Source organism: Lissotriton helveticus, chromosome 3_2 (assembly GCF_964261635.1).
Source record: "Lissotriton helveticus chromosome 3_2, aLisHel1.1, whole genome shotgun sequence".
Lineage (NCBI taxonomy): Eukaryota > Metazoa > Chordata > Amphibia > Caudata > Salamandridae > Lissotriton > Lissotriton helveticus.
The window spans coordinates 350,296,620-350,314,249 of record NC_136062.1 but is presented as its reverse complement, the minus strand read 5'-3'; the positions used below and the strand labels follow the sequence as shown (position 1 = coordinate 350,314,249).

General features: G+C 44.1%; 1 protein-coding gene across 1 annotated transcript in view; it reads left to right on the top strand.

Annotated features, from left to right (window-relative positions):
* NELL1 (neural EGFL like 1) overlaps positions 1-17,630 on the top strand; it is a 3,494,430-nt gene that overhangs the window by 3,349,516 nt on the left and 127,284 nt on the right. The window contains exon 17 of the mRNA XM_078684549.1: positions 5,019-5,195. Within this exon, the coding sequence (XP_078540675.1) occupies positions 5,019-5,195 (177 nt within the window). The remainder of the gene's footprint in view (positions 1-5,018; positions 5,196-17,630) is intronic.

Sequence of the window (17,630 nt, the reverse complement as noted above, 5' to 3'; positions counted from 1 at the left end):
AGACCACTAATTATAGCCCCAGCATTTTGGCTGGATATCAAACTCTGTGCTGCCACCTTCATCACAGTTGACATATTTATCTTACCTACAAGTGCATAGTGTTTTTGATATGGTGGGTGGTAAACTCCACCCCCCACTCTGGAGCGCAGAGTTCGGCAAACACTTCTCACGCGCGGCTCACCAAAGTTCAGTTGACGAGTGCGAGCAAGAAAAAAACAGACGCTATACTCGCTCCTGGTGGTCGTGGCAGGTCACTTCCACTCACGTTGAGAAGGTTGCTGCTCATGTTGCAAAAGCTTAAACTCAAGAAGAAAATCTAGTCATGCAGCAGAAAGAAGCAGCACGCTCTTTACAGTGTGGGAAATGTATTGGTACTAAAAATGTTTGTGATCAGTATGACAGACCTGAATTCTGCCGCTTGCGGATACCACTTGCAATCTCACAGGGTATTTTAGGTAACTCCGCAGAATTCCATGCTCTGAGAGAGTGGTCGCAAAGTAGAAGGGATAAGGTTTACAGAGCCTAATGATGCTCTTGGATGAGGCTGCAGATCCCTTCCCTTTTTAATAAAAATGCAAATGGCCCGGGGGATGGGATCCCGAGGGCTTGTCCCTACAGCCAACCACTCAGCATGGTGTTTATGTATGAAGGGGGATTGGCTAAATGGCCGGACAGCATATATAAGGATTTTTTTTATGCTTCCAACTTAATTTAGTAAATGCATGATGAATCTTAATCTTACCTATTTAGAGATGTATTTGTTTTTATTTCCTCTACTTTAGAAAGGGAAGATTGCAGGTTTTTAATATTAGTTGGTGATATGAATTCTAAAGTCTCTTCGCATAGCATAAGGGTATTCTCTAACACTGAAAAAATGAAGCCCTAAAAATCCCCACTGCCCTCCCCTAGGATTGTGCAGAAAACCTACCCACGGCATGAAAGGTAAATGCCACCTGTGAACTGTAGTACCTATAATGCCATCCAGTGAGTAGGCTTGCAAAGCATTGATTCAGGACTACCATATGTTGATGAATGTAGCAGGCTAGAAACCTACTGTCAGAACTTGTTAAAATAACCCTTTCTGATGGGTGGGAAACTCTGCTTTAAGATAATAATAAGGCAGGGTGCTCAATGTTTAAATTGGAACATTTGCAAAGTTAAAGGTGGCATGTTGTCCCAGAAGCTAGCCAACAAAGGCTATTTTATGTAGTTGGTTCTTAGGAAAAATGTCAAAGCACATATTCTGGAGAATGGAGAAGGATGGCTCAATGGTTAGAGCGGCAGACCTTGATGCAGAGCTCTGGACCGGGACTAAGGTTCGATTCCGGCCTCGGCGGGTCTCGGGCTCAAATTCCTCTGACCGGATATTCTCGCCTCAGTGCCTATTCTAATCATGGGTCCCACGCTGCAACTCTGGGCAATAGCTTGCTTAATCTCCACAACGGCCCCACAGTGCGAGGATGCCTGGTTTCACCATGGGGGTGCCCAGGAGTGGACACTTCACAAGGAAAACCAGGAAGGGTTCCTTAGCGGTATGAGTACAAGTGCCGGGAGACCCGGTCTGGGTAGCTGCGCGCTATACAAGTACAAAAACATTTACATTTACATTTACATTTACCTTTGTCTGTAATGCTTGACAGAAAATGGCTTACATTTTCATTCAAAGTCTATTTTTCATATTTTTAAAAATCAAATCAAGTGGTGAAGTTGAATATTTAATAAATGTGTGAGAAAAGTAGCTTTTGGAAAGTTATACTTTTCTTGCTTGAGTCCCAGTTAGGCTAAATACAATTAGCTTGGGACAGCTGGCCAGTCAGTTACTCACTGACATTAAGGTGTGCAAAAATTCTCATGTAGCAGAGATAATAGCCTGGGTGCATGGTGGTGTTTTTATTCCCTTTGCAAGATGGGCAGTGTGATGGCCCCATGAACTTACTTATCTTGTAAAGGACCAAGGTGAGGCCTGCTCTTTTACAACAGTTTAAAGTGAGGTCTGCAGAAAGAGAGGCCTTTGTTCCTGGATGCACATATCTCAATCACAACTGGACCTGTGCTGGACCCTGCTCAAGGCCTTCACTGAATCAGGCTACTTAGAAGTCTGTGAGCCTTAGGCGAAGAGCTGAGGAAAGGGTACTTATCCCTGCACAGTTTTGGGACTTCAAAATATTCTGACTTGCAACCACCGAAGCACTGGGATCCACCACCAAAGCTGATCCAGTCAAGGCAATACTGTGCTGGGCTGAAGAAACAGGTACATCTCGCTTAACCCCTCCCATGCCTATGACGAGCTCAGCTCGTCATCAGCCACAGTGCTCGTGTGCTGATGACGAGCTGAGCACGTCACCGCCGTTAGAACGCTCACACGTGCGGATAATTCCCTTGCTGTGCTGGGCATTCTAAGGAACGGGCGTGGCCGTGACGAGCTCAGCTCGTCATCAGCACATGAGCACTGTGGCTGATGACGAGCTGAGCTCGTCATCAGCACCGGGCCACTGTGCGCGCCCCCCCACCCTCCTGCACAGCAGGGGAATTACCCCGTAGAGAAGGGGTTAAAGCTTCCCTACACCAGCAAATCCATTTCAGTAAGCAGAAATGTATCTGGCCTCATGAAACCCTCATAGAATACAGCCTATTACCTTGTCCTACTGAAAGAACATGACTTCCATTTAAGACACCAAGTCGCAATGAGAAAACCCTGAATGGCCGAAGGTGTGAAACGTATCTGCCCAGCAGTTATACCTCAACAGGCAGGATATTCAAGTTCCTGTTTGCATTGTCTTAGCCAGTTACAGCCTGCTGCAGTACCCCACTGGAATTTTTTTTCCTCTAAAGGGAAAATCCTTGAACAAGTGGTCTGACTTAGTATATTTGACCTCTGGATTCAGGGTATTTTGCCTCAAAGTGTGCATAGGTCACAGTATACTAAAGCTATAGATTATTAGTGCGCTTAGTGCTTTTTGGCACAATTTGCAATCAACACTTTTAAAAAACTCATTTGTCCACTTCCCTTAACAGGTTTTTGTCATTTTGGTGTAATTTTATGTATTACCTTTTACAAATGTTTTTCTAAATTGAAGTGGGATTTTTATTGTCTTGTGTTTTGACATTTTTACTGTTTTGGTACTTCATACGTTCTCTACATATTGCGCTAAGTTAAATCTGCCTGCTATATGCCATGCCTTCAAGGGGGTTTAGCTCATATTCATTTTGTGACTTTTGTGGTTTACTGCGACAAGTTAGTGTTTTTATTTCTAGGGGTGGGTGACTGTCCACCACAAATATTAATCCACTTTCTTACAAGGATTATATGAGAAATAAAGATTTAATATGTATATCAGTGGCTAGTAGAGGTGAAGTGAGACAGAAGTGCTCTAATCACTTTTTCCTCAGGACATTGTTGAAAATGGTACTCAAGAGCTGCACTTTGATGTTTAGCATAAAGAATGGACTGTCGCAGGTCCAGTTCTCTTACGTAGTACCAAATGCTCCCTTTGTAGTTCAACACTTGTCATAGTTGTGTCTAGAGAGTCCAGTATCAGTCCTCAAGGATCAAATCTATGCCGTCTTTACATACATTTCACAAAGCTAATTGCATATGTCAAAAAGTGCACACAAATATGTATTTGTGAATGCAGCCAATTTAGCTCCTGTGCTTAACCTTGTATATCTGCCTTGGAGTGGCCCATCCTGGACTGATTTTGGCGACTTTTGCAGCCACAGCCGCTGCAGGCGAGAGCGGTGGGGCGGTATTGCTAGCAGGGGGGGGATTTCGAGAGACGACCACGAGGGAAAATTCGTTATTTATTACATTTTCCGTAGTGGTCGTCTCTCGGGATCCCCCCCTACTAGCACCACCGCCCCACCGCTCTCTCCTGCAGCGGCTGTGGCTGCAAAAGTCGCCAAAATCATTCCAGGATGGGCCACTCCAAGGCAGATATACAAGGTTAAGCACAGGAGCTAAATTGGCTGAATTGACAAATACATATTTGTGTATATGCCGCACTCCCAGCTGGCCGCACCGCCCCACCGCTCTTACCTGCAGTGGCAGCGGCCGAACCTTTGGTCTACCACAGTAAGATGAGTCACAGTTCACCAAATTTGGAAGATGTAGCAACAATGCATTCCGTCAAAACAGAATTAATCTTCATGTAATTGCAATTCAGAGTGCCGAGATTTTCCAGTCAAACATTTATCATAGTAGCATGTTAAATTATAGATGCAACTCCTTTCTTACAAAGTCATTAATTACTGTGAGGGCAATTTTCAAGCAATAATTGTATGGTGTGATCCCTTGTGCCTCAGCTGACAAAATGTACATCAAGATTTCGAGAATAATGGAAAATATTTCAAAAAAAAGGAGGACTGAGTACTGCTGCTATTCTCTTACCTATTATAATTCGACACTGACAATGTACTTCGGGAGTAGTTATAGACAGAGTTCTTATTAAATTAATGAGGCCACCTACATGTTTTAAGATAATCACACTTTTATTCAAAAGTCCATAGCTTTGACATTGTTTTATAAATGGAAAGTTAATTGAAGACTTTATGTTACAACAAAAAAAATGATTAGCTGCGAATGCTTTCAGCGAGAATCATCACCAAATACATATATTTAGCTTTCTCTCTTACTCATTCTCTCTCACTCTGTACATTGATTCTTCTATCTATTTTCCTCTTCCTCCACATCTTTCTTTAAATTTCCTGATGCTCCTTTCATCTCTCTTTTTTAATTATGTTTGTCTCCATTTATTCTCAATTTTAACATTCACAAAAATCCTGCTTTTTTTGCCTGAGATTCAAATTGTCGGAAAAGACAGTGAATATGGAAGTTATATGAAAAGTATTGCCGATGTCATTTTGGAATTTGCTGTGATAGCCCTTTTTTTTTTTTTGTAATCTCTAAAAATTCATATTTTGAACTTTGTGTTAAACGTATGCCTCACAGTTAAATGTGCAAGGATTTTGACACTACAATAAAATATACATTTCATGCTATTTGCACCCTCTTTTAATAGGATGGAAAGATATTTTGTCGGAGAACAGAGTGCGATTGTCAAAATCCAAGCGTTGATCTTTTCTGCTGCCCAGAGTGTGACACCAGAGTGACCAGCCAATGCCTGGACCAGAACGGACACACGCTGTACCGAAGTGGGGACAACTGGAAGTATGGCTGCCAGCAGTGCCGGTGTTTGGTATGGAAGTGCCTTTAATATATGTTTGCTTTGATTATTGTGAACAGTGGTTTGCCCATGGTTAGAGCTAGAGTAAGAACAATGTAAACTAAAATGGCGACCATAGTCTTTTAAAGGGAAACATTTCATGAAGAAAGCATGGTCCTGGAGTTCACTCATTCACTTCTAAATCCCTAAAAGGTAAGTCCTAAACTTAGGTCCAATGCAAATCTACTCTTTGTAGGCAAATTTATTTTTCTGACGTACCCCAATAACTTTAACTGTTCTTGGTTAGGCTTCTTAAAATTGAATATTTTTAAGATGTCTAAATCTTGAGTTTAACTTTTGTAGTAATTGAACAGCTGATTAAAGCCTCGCTAGAGTAAATCGTGTTTCCTTGTTCCCATAATCAGTACGAAAAAAAAAAATGTTCATGCTAATTGATTTTTTGAGAAATCTAAGATAGAAACAAAAAGATTCCACCTTGGGTGTTCGTTTGCTGCCAGAATCATCTCGTTTTATAGTCATTAATAATGTTGATGCAATGAAGCTCTACTTTTGATTTTTCATCTGTTCCATTTTAGTAAACAAAACAAAGGGCACTCGCCAATTTTTCATAATTTTCTGTATTTAGGGCCATACACCAGTTCTGTGAATAGTTGTGTTTTTTGCTGAATACGATGCAACCAAACTCACTTGTTCTAGCACTGGATATGATTCTGCCAAATGTATGCAAATCGCTCATGTTAAAAGTATTATTTTTGCAATAGCTCCACTTTCTGAGCATATTTCTAAAACGCCTGAAATCAGTTCATCTCTTGTTTGCTTTGATCATGAATCAAGAATTTGTTGGCTTACAACAGGGCTCAAAGTGAACAATTTTCAAAGGACCATGATACCTGCTGTGTTTGCAGATATGTTATTTCCCCCAATTAATATGCAGATCCAGTATTTATGAACTGAACTTCGTTTGCGAGGAAGAGACGCTAATTGGAGAGCTTCTCATTCTGCCAAACATTAATGCAAAGTATCAGGCATGTGTGCAAATCTTTATTTTCATTGGTTCTCATTACATGTGTGGCAGAGTTTCATTCACAGGGTAGATCTGAAAGGAAGTGTTCAAAGAACATTATTTATATCTGCCTCTAGGAAGCAGGTTGAAATACAGTTATGTACACATATGCTGTACACCTGTGTCCTCAAGTGGTTGTGTAATAAAATGCAAATAAATACAACATTAAAGCACTTGCCATTGAATGAAACCAATCAGTATGCCAACTATTATTATGGTGCATAATATACTATTAACTGAAAAACTGACACAACAATGTAACTCTGGTTTCCAGAGAGTAGTTTTCCACAAAATGCTTCAGTGCCTCGCACGGTGTAGCAAGCGGCACAGAAATCAACAATACAATGCAATACAATTCAGCACAAGTAGTTCCAAATGTAGGTGCTTTGTACATTATGGGTTAGAATGCATATAATAATAACCTCAACCAGTCACAAGACTGAAGGTCATACTTTGTACTGTCTGTGTCTGTGCATTACACGTTGCACATCATAATTTCTTGGACCTGGCCATCTCTGCAGGGTAATCCCCAAACCTTTTGGATTTTTCCCTCCAATGTTTACATAATTATTTTTTGGGGGACTTAAAACTCTTTGCAATTTACCTCTGCTAACCAGTGTTAAAGTGTTCGTGCTCTCTCCTTAAAACATGCTCAATTGGCTTATACCCATTTGGTGCGTTTAATTTACTTATAATTCCATGGTAAAGTGGCACTAGATAAGCCCAGGGAGCCTGTAAATCTAATGCTACTAGTGGGTCTCTTTCTCTTTATTTCGGTCATAAACCATAAAAGCAATATCCATGATAATACAGTACAAATAGATTACTCCAATCCTGTGCTAATGCAATTCATAAAAGAAGCATAACGCATAGCAATAATAAAAGCCTGGTGTGATCTATAAAATCTAGTAAGTCTACTTAGATGATATATTGTGTAAACTGGTGTATATATACCACTTTATATATAATTGTCAGAATGATTTTCTACTTTTCATTAAGGACTTATCTAATTTGTTGAGTTCCACAGTTTCAATATCTTTGAGACTTATACCGTCTTCACAAAAATGGATGAGATTCTAGATATTCTTTACAGGATTGTGTATGATTATGATTTAACAGCCAGATTCATCATTGAAAATTGCGCTCCCAAAGGGCCAGATTCTGAGAATCTGGCCCTTTGCGAGCGCAATTTTTGCATTTGGGATTCATCATCCCAAATGCAAAAATCGCTAATAAAGAATTTGCTAATATGCGAGGATTAGCATTTAAGGAATCTCTGTTAGAGATTCCTTAAATGCTATTCATGAAACATTTAAAAATTGCGAATTCGCAATTTAGGTCCGCTATTTACCACGAAGTCAACCTCGTGGTAAATAGCGAAAACTTAGAAAAATGCATTTTAATGCATTTTTCTAAGTTGCATGTTACACACACACATGTCTTTTGGCCTTCCTATGGGCCTGTAGGCCCATAGGAATGCATGGGGAGTTATTCCTTATTTGCGATTAGCAATTTGCTAATCGCAAATAAGGAACATGTAGGAATCGCAATATTTTTTGCAATTCCTACATGAATCCCGTTTTGCAAGTCCTTAATAGCGATTCCTTATGAATCGCTATTAAAGACTTGCAAAATGGGTCTTTGATGAATCTGGCAGTAAGTCCTTTACATGAGACTTCCCTATTTCTTTTTGAAATACGTTTTAAAACATATACATTCTTTATTGAAGAAATTAATTCAAATTGAAATACGATTTGAATTGTGTTCTACTTCTAATTGCTTTGAAGAGTCCTTACTGATATTGTTCTGACCTGCATGTTATCGATCAGTAAGGTTTTGATCATTTGTTTAATGTTACATACTATGGGTTGTCAAGCAATCTTTATAGACATGGATATGTGGAGAAGTGTGGCTCACTGGTTAGAGGAGGCAGACCTGGATGCAGACGTCAGCCCGGGACCAGGGTTCAATTCCCGGCTTGGCGGGGTCTTGAGTCCTAAAATGTCCATGGACTCGACAATTCTCGCTCCGGTGCCTACTCGATTCACGGGTTCACACTCTGCGACTCAGGGCAATAGCTTGCTTAATCTCCACAACGGCCCCTCGCGGCGGGATGCCTGGCTTTCACCTTGCGGATACCCTGCCGGGGTTATCTCACAGGGGAATACCAGGACGGGTTCCCTAAGCAAGCGCTTAGAAACCGCTTGGTGATTTGCGCTATATAAATTCCTGTACATTTACATTTATATGTGATTACTGTACCTATAATAACTTTTCAATTACATATATTTTACCATTTTGTAACTAACATTGGGTGATGGAGGTCTATCAACACAAATCTGACTTTAAAAACACAGATCTTTTCTCTCAAAATTCCAGATGTCTATTTGATTAGTGATTCTTCATTGGTTAGTTATGATTCTTTTATAAATTATGTTTCATAAGATTTATTTATGTCCTAAAAATGGTCTCGATGATAAACTGCAGCAGAGACCAAAACATCAATTGATGGCCCACTCTTTCATTTTGATATTAAAAAAATTCAATGTTTTGAGTTCTAGATGCTATGTATAGGAGAAGCTCTATCTTTGACTCTTGGAGATGGGCAGTTATACATTGATGCCTAGTATATTCTCACTTTGACTCATTTGTGATTGCTGCTATCGATGTATGTAAGAAGTGTTTGCTTTGAAAGCTTCTTCTATGCATATTGATATAAACTAAATTACCAATGAAACACCTGGGTAATGTAGTTTATTTGCAAAAAGCTTTTAAAAGCTATTGCTTTAATTTATTTACGGTGTCATGTTATGCCATCTATATAGGATATATTTCTTCAAAAAATATGTTTCAAAACTATCCCTTGTAAGCATCTTCACCTGCTTAGCTGTATTACCCAAGCCCACAAGGGTATACTGTGTTGCCCAAGTTGACTGAAATATTAGTGTGTCTTCAGCACTGAATGCATCACACTCTCAAGTAGCACTTTAAACATGTCTGAGGCCTGCCATTAAAACCCTGTGTGTGTAGTTTTAAACTTCCCTTGTAGACCTGGCAAAGTAAATGATAGTATGCACAACCAAATAGTCCTTTATTAAACTCTTTTAAACAATTTAAACCCAGTCTCTAAGGCAAGATCTATGGCGTGCAGTGCCTGGTGTGAGCTCTGTCTAAACATTGAGAATCACTTTGTGTAAGCTGGTCACTAAGTACTTTGCCAGTCCCAAGGTGCACAGCCAATTGACAGGCCATAGGTCATAATAACTCCAGCAAAAATCATGTAATAATATTGATTTAGCCATTGTTATCATGTTTTTACCAGAATGAAACATTTATTGTTTTGTCTGCCATTCTTTATTAACAACACAATAATATCAATCTACAAAATACCTAATAAAAGTTATTTGAAGGTAGATTCCTCTCAATGTAACAATTCAGATTGCATCTATAATCTTATAAGCCCAATGCAATTTGGGAATGATTCCTCATTCAGTGGAAACTTCAGTATTGAAATGTTGAAAAGAGGTTTCTATCAGCTATAGATTCAAACAAGGAAAACACACTCAATGCCTCCATAATAATCAATTTCCTTTCTATGTGCATGATGAACATGTTTTCACTAACATTCTGCCCCTCAAAATACCGTACACATACACACTACCAATTTAAACACCGTTCTGTGAACCAAGACCAACTAAGTTACGTGTAGTTCAACCCTCCCACGCATAAGAATTAAATGTTGAAAAACCTGCATCTGAATAATTTAAATCAGAGAGTTACATCACATGCTAATGTGACATATTGAAAACTATGACCATGTGTATACAAAGTGTGAAAAAACTTTAATAGTGCAATGTCAAATTAGAAAAAGTCAATTTACAGAAAATGGAAACAATAATATGCCCATTAGCGCACAAAAAAATATATATATTCTAGCCGCCTGCTCCCGCCCCCTGCACACTGTTAACAAAGTCGAGTTCATCCAATGCCTTTCTGTTTTGTAAATTATTACCACGGTCAAACCTTCCTTTTTAATACATATAAACACCCCTAAAACAGGCCCTAGACAGCCTAACAACAGGGCACAGTGTTTTTAAAAAGTTAGTCATGTACTTTTAAGTTTTGCATGTCTGGAATTGAAAAACTTTTACATTTGATTTTCACTACTTCAAGGCCTAATTCTCCAATTGGATAACAGCAGAGTTGCTTTCTTACATTTTATAAGTGTAATTTCCAAATGGGAAGAGATACCCAGTTCATGTTAGGTGTCTATGGAACTGTGGTGAACTGCTATATTTAGTGGTGAAGTCAGGATTTTGATAACATTTTAAAAAATACCACTTTTAGAAAGCTGCCATTTTTCTGCCCCAACCCATTTTGTGCCTATTCCTCGCCTGGGTCACAGGGCTGAGGAAAATCAGAAAAATGGTCGGCGATTTAGTCGATGTTTCTTAAGTAATTTTGCCCGGCGTTAAATGCCTCTAATACCATACGAAGTTTATCAAATAAAGAGGCAGGCTCTGGAGACAGGAAGACAGGAAACAAGTTTTATTCCGACGGAGCAGAACACATCAGATCGGACAACAAGGTATCGTCTCGAGGTGCTCTCTAACAGCCTCTCTGAGGCCTGGCCTTTTTATACACTGGTTACGACATGTGACCGCTCTTTATTACAATAAAGACATTGTGAAGTAATGAAAAAGACATCCCCGGTACCCCCCAGTTCCGGCTCATTCCAACACGTGGCTACAGTAGAGGTCCTCACCCCCCATACAATAGGAGGGGGCTATCACGCAGCTGAGTGTTCCGCCGATTCCTTTGGAATGTGTGCGCCTGATCGAATCTCAGGGGGTGGGTAGCTCCTTTGAAGAGGGGCGAGTGCATACAGTAGTGGGCAATAAACTGTATCCTCAGGCTAAGGGATGACCAGCGGTCCGTGCAGACAATCGGGCTCAGAGGAAGGGGTCATCAAAGGAGAGATATTCATGAAAGGAAGGATCGGTGTGGACAATCGAGCGTAGAGGAAGGGTTTATCAAAAGAGGGGTATTTATGGAAGGAAAGGAGGTGTTGGTCAGGCGCGGGGTGTGATTCCCAGAGACAGAGTCATGCGGAAGGGGAGGGTTCATGACTTGTGTATGTGAGAGCGGGGGCAGCCAGGGTGCATGGGGGATGCTTGCAGGGTCAGGGAAGTGCGCTGACGAGCGATCGTGAACAGGGAGACCATGGTACCTAAAATGGCTGTCGTGTATGTTCATACGTGAGTCTGAGGAATGGGCAAGATGGCGAAGATGATGTTCAGTTCACAAAATAAAATTCCACAGTCCTCCCTTTTAACATGTCTCGCCAGCTTGTCAATTCGGATCTATCCCCATAAGACCACGTATTTCTATCTCATAGAGGGGACTCATGTGCTCAGTTCTAAAGTCCAAAGTCTTAGGGCACATACAGTTAGAAATGAGTGAACACAAAGGTGGCAAACATTGAATACCTAAGCAACACCCACACAGTACCACAACTGGCATCAGTATAAATGTAAACAACCTCCATCCCCAGTCCTTCAAAGTGTCCCAAAACCAGCTTCCAAGCGACCATCCTTCTTGCTCCCGGTGAACCTCTGAGGATAGTCTGTGGAGGTGTTCGATTGCTTGGTAGACTGAAGGCGAGTTATCTGGCACGTAGGTGCAACAGCTGGAGCCGATGATGCGGCATGCTCCTCCACGGTCGGCCAGAACCACATCTAACACAAGGCGGTTTTGGAGAGCCACCAGGCGGACTGCCTGAAGCTCAGCCGTGTTGTTAGCGAGGATGCCAGCCGTGATGTTAATGGTTGTTTCTACTGCCTGAGTCAGGTGTCGGATAGCGCGGCTATTTGCCATTGGGCCCCACAGAGGAACAAGTCCCTTCACCGCATCCAGGAACTGTGCTCCGGTGGAGTCGGCTTGTCCAATGTCTCCGGCGCGCTTTTGCCGGTGATGGTAGGCTGGGACCACATACGTGGGGGGAAGAATGAAGGCGATGTAGCACGTACCCCTCCAACCTTTCGGAAGCCAAGTGTAAGCTTTGGTGCCACAAACAAAGTACATATTCGGAGAAGCAACAAAGGAGGGGGGGTCAACTGAGACCAATGTTCTGGTGATGTGGCAGGAACTGTGACCCACCAGCTGTGTTCCCTGGCCTTCGAGGCACACGAGACCTGTGACATTGATGACAGACAGGGCCACAGTCAGAGTGGCAGCCGTTCGCTTCCGCAGGTAGGAGAAGGTGGGTCTAGCTGGATTGTGGAGCACTTGCATTTCAACTCGTTCTTTGGCAGGGATGTTCATATGGAAGGCGGAACCTGAGGTCACAGGACAAAAGGGGGCAGACGTCCTTCCTGTTTTGTTCAGCCAGAACCCATAGTAGAAGTGTGACACTGTTTGACCAGAAGCGGCGTTGTCCTTGTGGCTTTCCTGCAAGAGGATCAACCAGGCGAGGCAGGAGCCGTGAACTGAGAAAGGAGAAGGGATGAAGGGGATGGAGTGTCCAGTGGCATGCGGGAGCAACCCGCAGATCCAGCAGTTCGTGGCATTTGCAGCAAAGTTGTGCTGGTGCAATAGTTGCACGAAGGAATTGTTCCAGAACTCCTTACGCCTTTCTCGGAGCTGAGGCGAAAGGGAGATCTTGTGGTGCTCTTTCATGGTGGTTGGCTGTGCAGTGGTCGGCAATATCTGATGAGCGGGTGTGCTTTCCTCCAAGATCCAGAAGGAAGTCATGAGGAGGAGGCAAAGGAGGAAGACAATGAAGAAGGCGATTGTCTTTGATTTGTGCAAATTGTCAGCCTTTGGGTTCCTGTAGTGGGTATTTCTGGTTGCTTCCATCATCTTCAAGGTGCTCGGTAATGGGCAGAACCACAGACTTTGTTTAGCTTCTCTCCGGGTAACCCTTGGTTGTTTTAGGCCACCGTTCTGAGATTTTAACTTAGTCCGTGGTCTACTTAGCCGAAGCTCCCTCCTTTTTGACGCAGGAAATACCCTTCCCGGGATGGCACAGTGGGATCAGAGAATTTTGCAAGTTCAAGTGCCTCGGTATCAGGATAGCAGTTCAGTGATGGCCGGTCTTTGTTCAGGAGCTCTTCTTGGGTGTTGACGTTTTCTGTCGTGGCCAGGGTCGAGGAGACCTTCTTGCAGTGGTGTGCGTACAGCCAGTGCCTTTTCCCCTCTACTCGAAGAGCCGTCCGAGTGGTGATCAGTACTTGCCAGGGGCCCGTCCACCGGCGTTCCAGACTCTTTGCCCGTTGAAAATTCCGGACTAAAACATAGTCTCCCGGTTGGATATCGTGACCGGGACCCCTGGAAGCATCGGGGATGGCCTGCTGCACCTGTTGATGAATGACAGACAACGTTTGAGTTAATTTGTATAAATAATCTGACAGCAGGACGTCGGGGACGTCGTGAATGGAGGTCGGTTTGGGGGCAGTCCAGAGGTTCATTGGTCGCCCAAACACAACCTCGTAGGGGGTCAAGTGGTGCTTAGTGGGAGTGGAGCGCATCGATAGCAATGCCAGTGGGAGGGCATCTGGCCACTTAAGTCCTGTGGTGGCCACTATTTTTGACAGTTTCAGTTTCAGTGTAGCATTGTGTCGCTCAACTAGGCCAGCGGATTGGGGGTGGAAGACCGCATGAAACCTCTGCTTTACCCCCAGCCCCTTCAAGATTAGTTGGATAACTTCAGCTATGAAGTGGGGGCCATTGTCGCTCCATAAAATTCGACAAAGGCCGTAGCGAGGGAAAAACTCTTTCAGTAGTACTTTGGCAGTAGTCATGGCAGTGTTATCACGGGTTGGATAGGCTTCCACCCATTTGCTGAAGGCGCATACAATGACTAATACGTACTTCAAGCCTTGACATCTCTCCAGCTGGATGTAATCCATCTGGAGGACCTCAAAGGGGTGGTCGGGGATCCCAAACCCTCCCCGGGGTACCACAGTTCCTTTCCCGGGGTTGTGTTGTAGGCAGATAAGGCACTGCTGGACCAGGCGTTTGGCTGAGTCGGGGATTTTGTTGTTGTGCCAGACTTTGGAAATGAGTTCTATCATGGGGCAGAACCTATGTGTGCAGGGGAGTGTGCTATAGTCAGTATGGGAATCAAGTATGAGTCAGGCAGCAACCATTTGTTTGTGTCTTTTGTCCGCCAGCAGCCTTCATCGTCCTTTAGACCCACCCGTGCCCACTCAGTCAGTTCGTGAGGTGTGCTGGCCGACTGGATGTCCCTAATCGTTTCCCTAGCGTCAGTCCATTTTTCTGCTTGTGACCTGGTCACATACATGCGTGTCGTCGTCCTATTCTCAGCTGTGGTTCGGGCAGTGATGTTGGCCAGTGCGTTTCCCTGTCCAACTAAGTCCGTCACCTTCTTGTGTGCCTGGCATTTGATCACTGCTAATCGTTTGGGGAGGAGAACTGCTTCAATCAGGGCGGAGACTAGATCTCCGTGAAGGATGGGCGTGCCGTGGGACGTCAGGAATCCCCTTTCCTTCCACAAGAGCCCAAAATGATGAACCACCCCGAAGGCATACTGGCTGTCCGTGTAAATGTTCGCCGTGGTTCCTGCTGCTATGATACATGCTCGTGTGAGGGCAATTTGCTCTGCCGCCTGTGCGGATCGTTGCGTGATGCGGGCTGTTTCAACTACTGTTCGGGCTGTCGTCACCGCATAGGCAGCTGAAGTGGTGCCGTCTGGGAGTTTGATACAAGAGCCGTCTACCCATAGTTCTCCATCAGGGTCTGTAAAAGCAATGTCTCGGAGGTCAATTCTACTCCTGGTCTGTTCGTCCGTGAGGGTCACACAGTCGTGTATAGGGGGCACATCGGGGTCATTTTCAGGCAAGGGCAACAGTGTAGCAGGATTCAAAGTCGTGCATCTCTTCAGAGTGATGTGGGGTGCAAGTAGAGTCAATTCGTACCCCGTCAGTCGTGCACTAGTCAGGTGTTGAGCCTTGGTCTGGTTCAAAAGGGTGTCAACTGCGTGGGGTACTAACACCGTGAGAGAGTTCGAAAGTACAATTCCCTCACTCTGACGGATAGAGACAGCAGCGGCGGCTACTGCTCGAAGGCAGGCAGGTAAAGCTCTGGCGACTGGGTCAAGAGTGGCAGAGAAGTAGGCACAAGGGCGTTGTTTGGAGCCGATGGGCTGAGTTAGAACAGACAATGCGCATCCCTCCCTTTCGTGAGTGAAGAGGGAGAAGGGCTTGGAGTAATCTGGTGTTCCTAGGACGGGTGCCGAGCAAAGGGCATCCCGCAACTCCTTAAAGGACGCTTGGCATTCGGGGGTCCAAGGGAGTGGGAAGGGAACATCTTTGGCCAACAGGTAAAGTAGGGGTTTTATAATGAGACTGAAATTTGGTAACCATTGTCGGCAAAAAGAGGTAAGGCCCACCAATGAACGGACTTGCTTCTGTGTTTTTGGGATGGGGGTGTCTAGGATGGTTTGGATTCGGTCGGGCGTAAGTTTCCTCCCTTCTTTGGACAGGAGATGGCCTAGGTATGTCACTTGAGGCTGGCAGAACTGCAGTTTCTTTTTGGAGACTTTGTGGCCATTCTCCGCAAGAAAGTGCAAGAGTTGGATAGTGGCCGTGATTGCAAGTGGAGTGGTTTCGGCCGCCAAAAGGATATCGTCGACATATTGGATCAACACCACTCCATCTGGTAGCTGGACGGCGTCCAGCTGTCTTTTGAGGGCCTGGCTGTAAATGCTGGGACTTTCAGTGTAGCCCTGGGGAGCTCTACAAAATCGGTACGAACGGTTTTTTAAGGTGAAGCCGAAGAGATAACGGCTGTCTGGATGGATGGGGATAGAGAAAAATGCATTCTTGAGATCAATAACGGTGAAGGTGGTGGCAGTGGACGGGATGAGGGTCAGAATGGTGGTGATGTCTGAGACTACGGGGTACTGTGGCACCACCACTTTGTTGACTTCTCGCAGGTCGATGATGAAGCGATACGCTTTCTCATCTCCCTCACCTTGCTTCTTAACAATGGGTAGGATAGGGCTGTTGCAGACATTACTAACCACTTCCTCTACCACTCCTGCATCTACCAGGGACTGAATAATCGCTACCAATGCCTTCTCGCCTTCGGGCGATATCCGGTACTGTGGGAGTTTCGGGAGTATTGCGTCTGGTCAAACAGTTATGTGCACAGGGTCGATCATCATTCGTCCTACATCCGAGTCGTTTCTGGCCCATAGGTACAGGGGTAGGGTGTCGAGCAAGGATAGGTCAGCATCAGTTATAGAGTACATATGTCATGCGGGGCGGGATCTGGACATGCTCGGGTTGTTGTACAGGATGACTCGGACTCCATCTGGGGAACACCTAATAGTAGCTCGGAAATGTTTTAGTAAATCAATACCCATAATGGCGTCAGGGGAGTTGGAGGAGAGCAGAAATGTTGTGTCAGTGGGGTTGTTTCCTAGGTCAAAGGAGATAGGTACAGACAGGGGATTAGTGGAGGGCGTTCCATCGAAACCTATCGATGTAATGTGTGAGCCAGACAAGGGTGCCCTTGAATCAGTCGCTTTGATGATACACTACGTGTCGCTCCAGTGTCTACCAAGAATGGAGACCTTGTACCCAGGACCTTAGCGGTGACGTAAGGACCTTGCTGGTCAATACAGAGCTCGACTGGATCCCTCCCTTGCCCCTGGCAGTCCTATGCGAAGTCGGGAGTGTTCTCACTGTCAGATAGTTGGTACTGGTTCTGTCGGGGACGGTCAAATGTGTTCGATCTTCCTGGTCTGTCGCTGTTGGTGTCGTTTGTGTACCCCCGCCCCTGCCCTCTAGTCCTGGGGCCATTCGTCATGTCCCTCGTTTCTTTATTTTTAATTAGTTCCAGAAGAACCGGACATTGAGACTTCCAATGCCCGAATCCTTTGCAAAATGCACACTGATTATCTTCTATGTCCTTACGTCCAGAGTAGGGAGTGGGTGTGCGGTCCTTTGGGGGTGGATTTCTAGGGGCGATTGATTGGTAGCTCCCCCTGTGTAGTTCTTTCCCGACTGCCACCCCTTGTATCTGGCTATCATCACCCTTTCTTTCAAATCTTTCTTCTTTCTCTCGGTTGCCCTATCATTCTCATTCTTTTGGTGTTCGTAGTACTACTCTCGCTCGTTTGTAACTTTTGGGAAACCTCTCGTGACAGACCCTTTACGTAGTTTTGCACAAATAGGTGTTGTCCGGTTGCGGTGGTCATGTCTTGGCCACTGTAGTCGGAGAACACCGTTTCAAATCGGGAGAAGTATTCTGATACGTCTTCCTGGGGTTTCTGACGGCAAGCCGTGACTATTGACCAATCTACCTTTTTCTCTGGGATCAAGGTTTTTAGCTTCTGAACTATTTTGTCCGGAAGT